The sequence below is a fragment of the Aspergillus terreus genome, genomic scaffold, assembly GCF_000149615.1.
Source record: "Aspergillus terreus NIH2624 scaffold_4 genomic scaffold, whole genome shotgun sequence".
NCBI lineage: Eukaryota > Fungi > Ascomycota > Eurotiomycetes > Eurotiales > Aspergillaceae > Aspergillus > Aspergillus terreus.
Window position 1 is genome coordinate 40,229 of NT_165927.1, and position 12,770 is coordinate 52,998.

General features: G+C 49.8%; 7 protein-coding genes across 7 annotated transcripts; 1 reads left to right on the forward strand and 6 right to left on the reverse strand.

The window, feature by feature from the left end:
- Window positions 1-143: 143 nt before the first annotated feature.
- Window positions 144-1,746, reverse strand: ATEG_02790 (uncharacterized protein; the record flags this gene model as incomplete). The annotated part of the gene is made up of 5 exons (XM_001211968.1): window positions 144-162; window positions 300-993; window positions 1,120-1,219; window positions 1,270-1,501; window positions 1,559-1,746. 5 exons carry the CDS (start codon window positions 1,744-1,746, stop codon window positions 144-146), a joined length of 1,233 nt encoding a protein of 410 aa, XP_001211968.1.
- A 1,057-nt stretch (window positions 1,747-2,803) lies between these two features.
- Window positions 2,804-3,649, reverse strand: ATEG_02791 (MBL fold metallo-hydrolase; the record flags this gene model as incomplete). Its single annotated transcript, XM_001211969.1, has 1 exon — window positions 2,804-3,649. One exon carries the CDS (start codon window positions 3,647-3,649, stop codon window positions 2,804-2,806), a length of 846 nt encoding a protein of 281 aa, XP_001211969.1.
- An 887-nt stretch (window positions 3,650-4,536) lies between these two features.
- Window positions 4,537-5,548, reverse strand: ATEG_02792 (aromatic alcohol reductase; the record flags this gene model as incomplete). Its single annotated transcript, XM_001211970.1, has 2 exons — window positions 4,537-5,448; window positions 5,546-5,548. 2 exons carry the CDS (start codon window positions 5,546-5,548, stop codon window positions 4,537-4,539), a joined length of 915 nt encoding a protein of 304 aa, XP_001211970.1.
- Window positions 5,549-6,115: 567 nt separating this feature from the next.
- ATEG_02793 (MAPEG family protein) lies at window positions 6,116-6,618 on the forward strand (the record flags this gene model as incomplete). The annotated part of the gene is made up of 2 exons (XM_001211971.1): window positions 6,116-6,196; window positions 6,253-6,618. The coding sequence occupies 2 exons, from the start codon at window positions 6,116-6,118 to the stop codon at window positions 6,616-6,618; spliced, it is 447 nt and encodes a 148-aa protein (XP_001211971.1).
- Window positions 6,619-7,337: 719 nt separating this feature from the next.
- ATEG_02794 (fungal specific transcription factor domain-containing protein) lies at window positions 7,338-8,102 on the reverse strand (the record flags this gene model as incomplete). The annotated part of the gene is made up of 1 exon (XM_001211972.1): window positions 7,338-8,102. One exon carries the CDS (start codon window positions 8,100-8,102, stop codon window positions 7,338-7,340), a length of 765 nt encoding a protein of 254 aa, XP_001211972.1.
- A 1,473-nt stretch (window positions 8,103-9,575) lies between these two features.
- Window positions 9,576-10,544, reverse strand: ATEG_02795 (beta-ketoacyl reductase; the record flags this gene model as incomplete). The annotated part of the gene is made up of 1 exon (XM_001211973.1): window positions 9,576-10,544. One exon carries the CDS (start codon window positions 10,542-10,544, stop codon window positions 9,576-9,578), a length of 969 nt encoding a protein of 322 aa, XP_001211973.1.
- A 1,159-nt stretch (window positions 10,545-11,703) lies between these two features.
- Window positions 11,704-12,534, reverse strand: ATEG_02796 (uncharacterized protein; the record flags this gene model as incomplete). Its single annotated transcript, XM_001211974.1, has 1 exon — window positions 11,704-12,534. The coding sequence occupies one exon, from the start codon at window positions 12,532-12,534 to the stop codon at window positions 11,704-11,706; it is 831 nt and encodes a 276-aa protein (XP_001211974.1).
- Between the last annotated feature and the right edge of the window lie 236 nt (window positions 12,535-12,770).

The window sequence follows — 12,770 nt, forward strand, 5'->3', positions numbered from 1 at the left end:
TGCCCTCTACTGCATGACAATCAAATCCACTATCAAAGATTAAGTCTCTTGAGATTGGGTTGATGACATGAAGGGCGCTTTGCACGTCACTTCGAACATTTGAGACTGCGTTTCCTATGATCTTAAGAGTCTCCATAGTGATCTTAGTATTCGTCCTGCACACTATGGTTAGCACGATTGTGGGCACTGTAGTTGAAAAAGAAGAAAAGACATACACAATCCCTATCAATCTGGAAGAACAAATAAACAAAATACCAGGGCCAAGGCAATTGACTAGTATCGACCACCGCTTCCCATACCGTTTACGGTTATGGAAAGTGGTTCGAAGAGCCGTTTTATGCTTTGCGTGGCATGTGTTCCACTCGGGATATATGTTGGACAGAAGCCTGTCCACTGCAACCGACGCGTGGCCCCTACCAGGCCCAGTCAATCCGGACCGGCCATCAAAATCTTCAATAGAGGCCTTGTGACTGGATAGCTCTTCATACTGATGATGGAGGAGAACCAAGCTCGCGCGTTTACGAATATCGTCATCCGCCATCTGCTGATCGAGTTGGCAGACGTAATAGTAAAGTCGAATCAAACCATCGTAGCTAGCGGTGCTTCCAGCAGGAACCAGACGTTGTTCTTGGTGCCACAGACCCCTTTCCGCCCATCGTGGTACTTGTTCCACCATGTATTGTCTGTAGTCAGGACGGACGCATTCCCGAACCGCAGATACCACAACTGAGTGCATGCGGGGCGGCAGTGACCCAGTGCACATAGCTTTTGCCGAGTCGAAGGCTTCCTTGGCTGGATTATGGGAATCCGATATCGGCGTAAGGCAGGATATATTCTCAAACAGGCTTTGTGTTGATGGGATATCGTTGGTATCAAGGAAAGGACCAAAATTTGGGTCGGACATCACTTTGTCGGCAGGCGCCATAACGGCAGACTGGGAACAACTATCTGGAGGAGTTGGGATTGACTGGAAAGGAAGACGGCTTGCGAAGTCTGGTCGTCCATAGCCACTATAAGAAAGGGAAATTGAAGCATCTGGGGATGTAGTAGGCCAGGGATCTGTGGATATTGTAGGTTGTTATCAAGCTGCATTTGTATAGTTGCACAACCATAACTTACCACTTTGTGGGAGTAAGGGCGAATCCAAATTTATAGTGGCGCAGCTTTCACTGTTCGTTGGAAAAGGCACATTATGCTCATCAGCTGGTCCCTCAGAGAGCTTCTTGGTTAGTAGGTGTTGAGTATTGCTCGACAGAGGGTTAGACTCACATTCATTCCACTTGAGGCTCCCATACCGCTTTCATGCACACTAGACATAAGGCTCTGTAGATGGCCAAGTCGTTCAGTGTCCAAAATGCTATGGTGGACTCCAGTCGAGCTGCCCTCCTGGAGCGGAACTTGGCTATATCCATCGATGTATCCAGAAACCCTATCGGGTACGGTGTGTGTGGTTTGTTCCGTGTCAAAGTTGGTGATTGGAACAGTTGGTAGAAGCCGGTCCCTGATGGGAATATAGTCAGCTATAGAAACATGGACGCATTCTCTTATGTAAACTCACGAAAATCCTATGTCATTAAGGATGAGGACGGGGTGGCTTGTACTGGAGTTGCTTGAATGACCGTCAATTCTGTAGGGCTGTAGACGAGATGCCAATACTTCTAGTTCACGATCTGTTGCCTCGTCCAAGAAGTGTTTGACGGCATCAATAAACTGCTTGGAGACACTGGATTCAGCAGCTGTGTACATCTTAAGGCAAAATGAGGTGGAACCACTGAGACAGCCTTGCAGTGTATGAAGTGCAGGTCACTGATTGTGCTATGAACTTCATTGTTGTAATCTGATCCGATGTGAGGAGATATACCCAGGAGAAGGAACAGTCTATCTTTTACCGGTAGACGTTTGTATCCAAATGCGGTTTGCAGATCGCGAGAAGGAGAGGAGTGATGACGAACATGTCTCCAGATAATACTGACTGTGTTTTCTCAAAGGGAAGACAGGTATCTACTCAAGTGATCAGCTCAACGTCAACGTATACAGGCTCTGTTATAAGTCCCCGGCTAAGATGGTGTATCACGTGTTGTTATATGGGATGGCTGTAGATTACTCTATCTGTCGATGGTTGATTGCTACATATATAGACATGCGTCTGGGCGACTTTCATATTGACCTGGGCCAATTATGCATGTAGCCACACTAGCTGTCTAGCACCGGATATGGTCATGTCTCCCCAAGCCCAAGTAACGAGGAAAACCAATGCAACTGTGCCTAAACTGCCAAATGACGCAGCCTGACATATCCAGTAATCTGCTGATGAAAGAGTTAGCTTATAAGATCTGCAGTTTGAAATAATGCGGGGAAGTGGCAGATTGTATAGTACCTAGGTACCTAGGTACCTAGTACCTACCTAGGCAGATTACTTGCGCTACTTGCAACCGCTGAGGTCTTCAGAACCTGCAATGCTGCACATTTCCACAGACATGTAGTGACATGGACCTAGCCGCAGCAAATTGTATAATGAACAATATTCATTTCTTGATGATAAAAGCTGCGGCAACTGCGGAACTATGTAAACTCAATACTTTTCCTACTGGCTTACACATCGTTTTTGTTCCAGTCTATGCAGAATGGAAAGGAACAATCGTAATCGGATATTCTGCCGATTATGGCGCAGAACTAGATGTGTGGATTACACAAAGGGGCAACAAGCACACAAGCGATTGAAGAATAGGGTAACGAGGAGATTACACCGTGACATTTCAGAGTCTTTTAAGAGCAAATGAAGTGGAAAATACAGGGAACAGCGTTAAAAGACAAGCTTAGGAACACCAGGAACCGTCCACACAACTTTCTCCATGAAACCTTCCTCACTGAATACCTTCATCAAGTCTTTCCGGTCCTCAGTAAAATGGGCCCATGATTCAAAATGGATAGGGATCATGACGTCTGCACCAATATCACGGGTAAGCTGAACCGCCTGTTTTCCGTCCATTGTAATCTGGATAGGTCCAGTTGGGAAGTGGAAGGTGGCGTTCCCCAGGTTCAGGAGAGCAGCTGTGATATGCCACCTCTTTCCAATCTCTCGGAGCTCGTCGATGTAGACTGTGTCGCCGGAAAAGTAGATTGCGTTACGCTTTCCAGTGGCGTCAATTCCGAAGGAATCAGTCTCTAGAACAAATCCTGTAACCTCCCCGCCTGGGAAGTGTTTGCAAGGGGTCCCAGTGATTCGAAAGAGCTTTCCTCCGATGTTTGCAGTCACGGTTTGCCAGGGGCGAAGACCAACAACTCCAGGGCGAGGACGCAGATTAGATGCACCATCCATAGTAGTGAACACCTGCCGGCCATCCAGCAATTTGCGGCCCTCTGGATCCAAGTTATCGATATGGTCTTCGTGGCTTAAAAGGATGGCGTCGATCGGCGGCAGATCATGTAACTGGAGGGCAGGGCCTTGCTTGTTGATCAAGTGTGGTGGTGGTGGAATACTGTCCAAACCAAATGGTTTCAGGTCCGTTTTCTCCCAAGTAGCTGTGCTTTCGTACTCGGCCCCTTCGACGGGCCCGAAAAAAGGATCCGTGAGAAAAGTAATGCCATCAATGTTGAGAATGGCAGTGGCCGTGGTGATATGGGTGACTGTAAGACTCGGACGCGACATGGTTGCGGGAGAACAGAAGCTAGGTATTATGCAAGAAAGCTCAAGGTAAACCTTGATTAGATGATGCAATCCTGCATATAGAGGTACGTCCGGCAGATTAAATACTTTCCATGACTAGATGAGTGATTACAAACATCTTTGGTTTTTATATGCAAGTTAGTAATCCTCGCCATTCATTAACGAGGCAGAAAGTTGAAAGTTGCTCAGCCGGTATCCCACTGGAGAAGTAGTATGATTCATTAAGACCTTATACCGGTTCGAATTAGTCATATAATAAGAGCATTGGTATTTGCTTGCAGGATATGTAAGAACCCGTATAAGACTTTAGGTATCCCGGTATCCCACCCGCCAACACCTACTTGCTCGGAGATACCCTGGTCCTCTAAATTACTGAGGCTTGGATGTCGGTATCAACTCGGACGTATACGCCGACTAGCTAGTTCATACAATATTCCCCAAAGATGAAAATGTTTACCATCGGTATCCCACTTGCGGGTGGCTTACATATCATAGGGCTACCCATAGCACTGTTTCCTCTGCATTTCTTTTTCAGACACCAGGAAGATTTATATGTTTTTATGTCGTTTCTATTTTGTGGCAAATGGCGCCTGTCTTCACTTCCTCCTCTTCAGCCTGTTCACTTGAGCACCTGAACACCCTGAAACCTCTCTTTTCCAGTATCATTTTTCTCTCTGCTTTGTCTTGGCAATTTTTTGTGTTAGAGCCTCAGGCTCCTGAATTGCCTCTTCAGGCCTTGTCTAATTGTCTAGACAGGCGAAGGCTGCCACGGAGGCCAAAATAAAGTAAATAATAATAAATAGATAGGGCGCCAGGTCTGTTCCATGTAAAGGGAACATGATGTCATAGTCGTCCGCGAAATTCGAATATCAAAGCTTTGCACCCGCCCAATTCATTCTAGCCCATTCCTCTGCTGTCTCGGCTCGTATCCCCCGTTGCTGATTCCATGTACTCACCAGATCCCAGGCCACGCCGCGGCCCTGCCCAAAGATTGCCTGATATTTAAGCAGTCGGTTGTGAGGGTCTGAAGCCAATGCAGTCTGGATCTTCTCCATAGTGAGCACATTTCTCGTGATGGATACTCCGGTCAATCTTTCGATGAGCTGGGCAAGCTCTTCATAACTGATGGTATCCCCTCCAATGAAGATGGGCTCATTGCGGAAAGAATTCTCGTTTCCCAACACAATTTCTGCCGTGATCCGTCCAATATCTTTTGGAGTGGTAAGAGTGACTTGATTTTCCAAGCTTCCCAGTGCGTTGACACAGCCGTTTTCGAGATCGACTACCCCGAAGAAGGGCTCAAAAAGATAACTCGTGAACATGCCCGTGGAAACAATTGCCCATTGAGTTTTGTCCTGTGGCCGTAGCATATCGCGCACATCGAGTTGCTCGTCAAAGAGGTCCTGAGGAGATCCTCGTCCAATAACCTCAAAGTCCACCCCAAACTGCCAGGGGATGAACCGTGGTAATTCAGCAAGGAGGGCGGCACGGGTGATCTTGGGTTGGACGCCGAGGCCTGTGACATAGCCCGCACATCCAATCACCGTGTCATACTCCGCGAATATCGAAGCCAAGTCTTGCACGGAACCTTCAACAATATCTCCAGGGACGAGATCTATGCCTAACTGGCGCAGCGCTGCGTTCTGCTGTTGTTTGGGTGGGCTAGAAGAATCGATGCTGCTAGGGCGCAATAGAACTGCGATTGTGGCGGGCCGGCGAGGATGCGAAGCCAAAGCAGACAGTATTTGGAACCCCAATTCCCCAGCACCAATGACAAGTATCTTTTGAGAGATCATCATAACCACCCAAGTTCAAAGAGAATTTAGTGTCTTAAATCTTTTCGGAAGTAAAACACGAGAAATTTTTATACCTACGTACCATGTGTGTCCCACGTTATATATGATGTCGGTCTACTCATTCCTTGATTTATAACAACTCCGTGATCTGTGATAATTCCGCGATTTGTAATAAGTGTAGCTGATGCCCCAGTTCATCGATCCTACGCTTTCCCTATCAACTCAAGGAACATCACATTCTCGGACCTTCCATGGTCATCGAGGTCGACTTGAAGCATCGCGGAACCTCAGCGGATCTTCGGATACAGTGGGTCATCCAATCGAAACTACCCTATCCCCGATGAGTAATCGGAAACCCGATCTATAGTGGACTACTACTCGGACGAAGTCATGGAGAAAAGTTCTCAGAGCAATGGACTATCGGAGTTAAATCGCGACATCTCCCCACGGATGCGCGGTTGGGGAATGCCCGAATCATGGTATGGCAAAGATATTGCTTACAAATAGTAGTACTCCTGATGTCATCGTCATTGCAATTGATTGTTTTTTTCTTGGTTGGCTTCTATATAAGAACAATCAATCTCCAGTAAACTTCCCATCCTTTCGTCTGCCGATTGCCCCTACCTCAATCAATTGTTTACATACAGCAACCATGTCTTCTCTTATCGGCCTGGACGGCACCCAGCTTCTCAAACCACTCGTTGCCTTGGCAGGATGGACCTTTGTGCAAGAAGTAAATTGAACTTCCCAGTCACTCTGACTGAGATCCTTATGTTAACAGCAAAGTAGACATGGATGTATGCGACTCGAATTCCTGCCATCTACAAGTACAACGTCAGCTTTGACGAGGACAAAGTCAAGCATGACAAGCATACCAAGATTCCGCTCAAGGTCCAACGCAAGGCCGATAACTACAACAACCTGCACGAGCAGCCGCAAGTCTTCTACGCCATCGCGATTGTCTTGACCCTGCTGGGTGACACCAACGACTACACCTACCGGCTTGCGTGGTCCTACACGGGAATGCGGATTGCCCACAGCCTGTTCCACAATTTGGTCAATGAGCCAAATGGACGCTTTGCTCTTTTCACCACCAGCTCAGTGATCCTTCTGGGGCTTACTGCAAGGGCTGCCTCTTTGCTGTTCTGCAAGTGAAATGGATGGGCATCCTGTGAGGGTCTGGGTCTTGGGTATACGAACCGCAGCGTCGAACGGAGTTAGTTTCCCATGTCTATAAGGCCTGTCATAGGTTGTAAAATAGCAGAAAGCGGAGGTCAATATAATCATGCGGTATAAATATATACGGTGCTGAAGTACCAACCCATGGGCTGTCATCTGGAGCAGAATAGTGGGTATGAGCCACTACCTAGGCGCGATACAGGCACAAACTACATAAGACAGCGGGCTTCCAAACTGGCCGAAATATGGAAACCTTCGAGATAGTCTTGTACAAGAAGACTCTGAACAAGCCTAGAGCGTTCCTATGATGTCCAGCATGGTGTTCGAGAAGCTCAGGTTATACAGATTGTCTATTGGTTCACTGGAGATGGATTCCTAGTGCCAGTGGATTGCCTTTGCGCCTTCAAGATGGCACACCTGCCCAATCTTGCAAGTTCCGTAGTAAACCCATTCAAGAATTTCAAGTGGATGATCTCGGCTGGAGTCAGATGTCGAATAGGGATTTTGTCCAGTAAAGCAGGAACCTGATGCAACCTGTTGACGTCCTGAGAACTATCAAAGTGCAAAGGGTCTCTGAGGATGTTACGAAATAGACATTGAGCTGCTGTAACGATGTAGAAAAGCACTACCCTTTCCGGTGAACAAGAAACAGTAAGCGACTAGGGAGACATTGATGAAACAGAGAGACCGGAAGCTCACCAGAAACTTTCGCCTTTTAGCGAGGGTAGTGTGGTCTGAAGCAGCGCAAATGTTGAGCGACTCGCAGTGGTTGTGATTTGAACGCAGGAACGTATCCCCTCTGATTCAATCCCGGCACCAAGTTCTGAGATGTTAAGTCGGTCACTTGCCTGGTGGATCATGGATACACAGTGGTAATACGAGAGCCTTAGGATAACACCCTGTGTGTTCAGATCTGTGGTAACAGGTGTATCCGGAGTGTAGTACAGCATTGGCCGAATATCCGGATCAAGCGATAGCCTCCACTGCTCCAGTACAGCGTCGAGACGCCGAATGCCCTCGAGAACCTCAGAGGGCGATTTGAATGAAGCTTTGGTGGAGTATAAATCTCGATAGGTCTCCGATTTGATTATGGAGAGCCGAATATCCCAAGGAAATAAAGGAAGGGTGTGATCGTCAGGTGTTATATCATCCCTGTGCATGTTGATGTTCTGCAGTCGACCATACTCCAAAGGCAAAGATAGATCGCAATCAGAGTCATTAATTGATGGTGGCTGGACGGTCCTAAGGCAGATATCCTTGTCAAAAGAATAGCAGACCCAGAAAAGGTCCCGCAGATGACAGTCGAGAGAGCTTTTGTTGTATGGAGGCAAATTAACAGTGGTATGGGCTCCAAGTTTATACAATAAGCGCGTCGCAATTGATATAGTAACAGCAGCTGACTGGAGATCACCCAAAAGGTATTGAAGTAGCACCTTGTTAGAAGTTAATTGCTTTTGCATTTTTCGCGAGGCACAAGGTGTTGACTATCACAAGTTTTGGGAAGAGGACCAACTCACCAGCATTATCAGCGATTGGAGGCCATCGGCCGTCATCTCTTGGATGATATGGGGCACTAAAAGTTGAGCTTCTGATACATAGGACCCACAATCCACGACTCCATGCTCATTGATGTCCAATCCAAAAAGACTCACTAAAGAAAGAAGTGAGTAGACACAAGCTTTAGCACTTGCGTGTCCAAATACTTCACGTGAACCGTAAGCAAGGTCTAATGTTCCCATGAACAGGGACTTGCTGATAACGGGGAAAACAAGGCTTTGGAATGAAGATATAAACCGCATCAGATATAGTTCAACGATACTTCGACAGGGTAGTTCAATGGAGGTGGAGGGGGAGATGGTAGCATCGTCGGGCAATCGACGCGGGTTTGCCCATGGAAGTTCAAAAGCACATAATTTTGCACGGTTGACGGTCTCTCCTGTTTGATGTTCGATCCATTCAAGACCCTCATCGGAAACTAAGTGGATGCCACTAAAGAATGTTAGGCTTCTATGAGGGGCCGTGAATCTGAGGGTCCCCAGCGGTGGATTTGATGATGTATTGAGAGGTCTAGAGATGCCTGTTCATATAAGCATCAGCATCCCCGAGGGCTGAGACAGAGGCTGGCAGTATATGAACCATCCTTTAAGGAAGATAACCTAGACCCACTTGATTCTGATTGAGTGACGTTGCCGACAGAAGACAAGTTAACATGGCTTCTGATGGATTTAGTTAGTGCGAGGTTGTGTAACTAGTGGTTAATTGGAGAGGGTTGGACCAGGCAGAGTGAGAGATAGCCCAATAGATATTATTGCGGGGGCGAGATGATGAAACTCTGACAGGAAAACGGTCAAAAACCTATTGCGTACCTTGATTTGATTCTTCCTACTATTCGGTTGTATGTGCAAGCGAGGCTATGGTGCTTACACCAATTGCATTGTGGAAATTCTGCGTCACACTTGATCTATAATCAATCACGCAAATGGTCATTAGTGATGTTTCGTGATTCATCCTTCAAAGCGGTCCATGGTCAAATGATTACCTTCCTCTGGAAACAGATATCGCAAGCCCTATGCCTCCCGGTAGGGCGGGAGGCTTTCTGCCGTCCGACTGAGGAGACCTCGGGCATCATCAATGACTGTGTCATATATGGATCTTTGGCACAATGGAAGGTGGAGGACCGGTTGGTGTTCGTGGTTCACGTGATCACTGGGCTATTACATCATCCTTCCAAATCTTCAGCGTAGTTGGCGCCAGTCGGTCCAGGTTTATCCATAAGAACTTTTATGTGGACCAGCACAATGTTCTTCAATTTAGATATATCTACCCGACTACTAACTATATCTCAGCTAAGAGCAGTGGACAACGCGGGTTCCATCGAGGATCTACTGGGTCAGCGGTTCAGCGTGTACCAACGGAACCAAACTATGCTCCAGCTAGTTGGCCGCAGTGGCCGCCAGAACCTCCAGTGAGGACCCCCCTAGCAGCTGCAACACTGGCATATCTACTCCCATTTCCTTGATGAACCAAGTGCGCAGATCCACGGCGATGAGTGAGTCGACACCGATGTTGGTCAGGAGCCCCGTCGTCGGTAGCGGGGTATGGTCGGGGAGCAACAGCTTCCGCCGTAGCTTCTCACACAGACCGTGAGCGATGATCTCGGTGGCCTCCGGCATATTGGCGGTGGTCAGCAGCTGATCACGCAAGGTAACCTCAGTATGCGCTGTCGTCGTGACTTCCGACTGACAGAAATGCTTGATGAACGACCACATCTTGGGGCTGCGGTACCATCGCACATCAGGGTATCCATTTGGATCCGTCATGCGAAAGCCTCCCAGGGCTTCCGGTGAGCGTGCCGAGCCAGGTCGGCCAGAAAGAATGCCCTCGGCGACTAATTCTAGCAGGTCGCGTTCAGAAAGGCACAGGGGGCCGATTCCCTGTTCAAGCCTGTCACGCAGGGACTCATCCAGCCCGGCAATGTACCCTACTCCACGGATTTGGGAGGGATGGACAATGCTGGCGGCTTGTCCACGGAGGTGCCGCTGGTGCACAAGGGCAGCCATGTACTCAGTAGCGGCCGCATAGGCTGTCTGATGGAAAATACCACAGGGGCCCGTCAGCGAGCCCATCAGCAGGAAGAAATCGAGGTCAACGCCGCCGTAGAGATCATCAAGAAGATGAGTACCCTCTAATTTGGGGGCGAAGATCCTGAGCATGTCTGTCAGCGTCAGATCGGCGAAGGCAGCGTCCCCCATCATTAGGGCGCCATTTACGACACCACCAACCGGCGGCAGGTGGGTTTGAACGTGTTTATGTGCGAGGGCGACCGAGGAGGGATCCGCCACGTCCCTGGGTCTGTCAGTGATACATAGAGTCCAAGATTGGGGCAGTACTTCCATGGCCATGACGGTTACAAGGGCACCTAGGGCTGACATCTCTTCTAGCCACAGCGGGTCAACGTGAGGAGATCGACTGGTGAGCACCACCGAACGAGCGCCGCGCGTGATCATCCAATGGCAGATCAGTCGTCCAAGGTCCCCTGTCATTCCAACCAGCAGATAAGTTTTTTGGGAACTGAGGTCGACGACAGAACTGGCGGGGCGGACATGGGCGTGCACCCGTCCCGAATGCAACCAATCGACGATGTGCAAAGGGTGACGGAGAGAGCATTGCATCGGAATGTCCTCTGGCAAAAGGATATTGGCTTGCGAAGGGAATCCGGAGCGACGTCGCTGCTCTGCGAACACACAGGCCGTTGACAGGGTCTCCCCAAGCTCTGAGGTTTCCAGATCCACTCTAGAGAGAAATGAGGGGCCGTAGAAGGCTTTCCCTCCGCAATACGTCAACCCCGGGTCCAACGCTGACTGCAGCCGGAGCACTGTCTTGTCCTTATCCGGAACGATAGAGGCCAGCACCGATATTTTGGCGGGTAGTAAGCGGGATAGCGTTTTCGTTGAGCAGCGGGGGAATAAGGACCGTCGCCGGATTGTGTTCTTGCCGTTGGCTGGTACTGTAGTGCACCTTGATGGTTTTCGGCGCTGCGAATGCGTCCACGGCTAGCTGGAGGCCCTCTGAGGCGTCGTGGACAAGTAGGTTAGAACCGGGTGGCGTGATGTATATGAGATGCCGCGCCAGGAGCGCGGAGCAGACGTCGCTCAGGAAAGCCGCTTCCTCTTCCTCAGAGATTTTGTCGGGAACTGGCCAGCACCAGGACGCTGGGGTCCTTAATGTTGAGGCATGACGGATGGATAGGGCCATGACACGTTCATTTGTTACTTCCTGCCGTCCCAAGACGAGATACAGATAACTCTCGTTGATACGGACCGCCGTCTGCGTAACATAATGAGACCGGACGCAGACGAGGGCTGTGTTGTGGGCCAACCCATTCCTCTCCAATATAATCTGGTCAGACGAACTTACAGGCGGCAGGAGCGCCTGCTCGTTGTCTGTTGAACGGACCTCGACGCATGTGAGACCCGGATCGACGCGTTGGCTTTTGGAGACTCCCCGGCTGACGAGCCACCGTTGGTTCATCGTCGCGCTGCTACGCAGACGGGGCACTTTCTAGACTCCCTCTTCGAAGACGAGCTCCCACTCGGTGTTCTCAGTGTAGGTGGAGAGGCTGTAATCGCTGCCAAAGTTGGAATGGACCAGTCGCATCAGAGTCGTGGCGACGAGGTCCACGGATACTGCACCAGGATCGCGGACCGCCAGATGCTGAAACTGCGCATGAGGGTTTTCAAAGACCAGGGAGCGTAGTAGTCCTTTGCTCATGCGGAGATACGGATCAGCAATCGGGGAATCTGGGGCCACCCACAACAGCGTACCCGTGGCTGCGATGACTTCTTGCAAGCCACGGAGACGGCCCGTCGTCAGACCCTGCAGACATGGACTGTCGATGTCGCTTAACGATAAAACGACGGCCAGGGATGTTTGGGATTGTGTCACGAATGCATCGAGCGTTGGCGCGACGGTGATGCTGGCGAAGTATGGGCCTACTAGAACCCGCACCGCGGACAGCAGGGATTCACTGGCTGCGGTAGCTCCCCCTAGCAATATGAGATCGCGATACTGTGCCTGAGCGGGTACAGCAAGCGGCCGTTCCCACCGCAGAATTTGGTCATCAACGGCACGAGCCGTAAAGACCGACATTCCCAGGCGCTGGGTATCAGCGTCGGAGGATATGGCCTCAAATCCACTGAACCCAGTGCTCTGAAGAAGACGCTCCCAGTCACCTCGAGCGATGAGCGGGCCAAAGGGGCGCCCATCCGCCTCCCCAAGCCACCAGCCCTCAAAGACACCGAACGTGAAGCACGAGGAGATATGCTCGGGGTCGGTGGTCTCAAAGATAGCGAACCGGCCGCCTGGTTTCAGCAAGCGGCGGACATTGGTCATGGTTTGCTTCAACCGGTGTGTGGCATGGAGACAGTTACTGCCGATGACGAGGTCGTACCCATGCTCAGCGAACCCCTGCTCGAAGGGGTCTTTTTCCAAATCAAGTACCTTATAGATGATGCGATCCCTGTGCACTGCGAATGCCTCCTGCGCATCCTCGAAGAAGGCAGCAGAGATATCCGTGTAAGTATAAGAGTGGTAGTCGCGGACAATCTGGTCCAGCACCATGCGAGTCG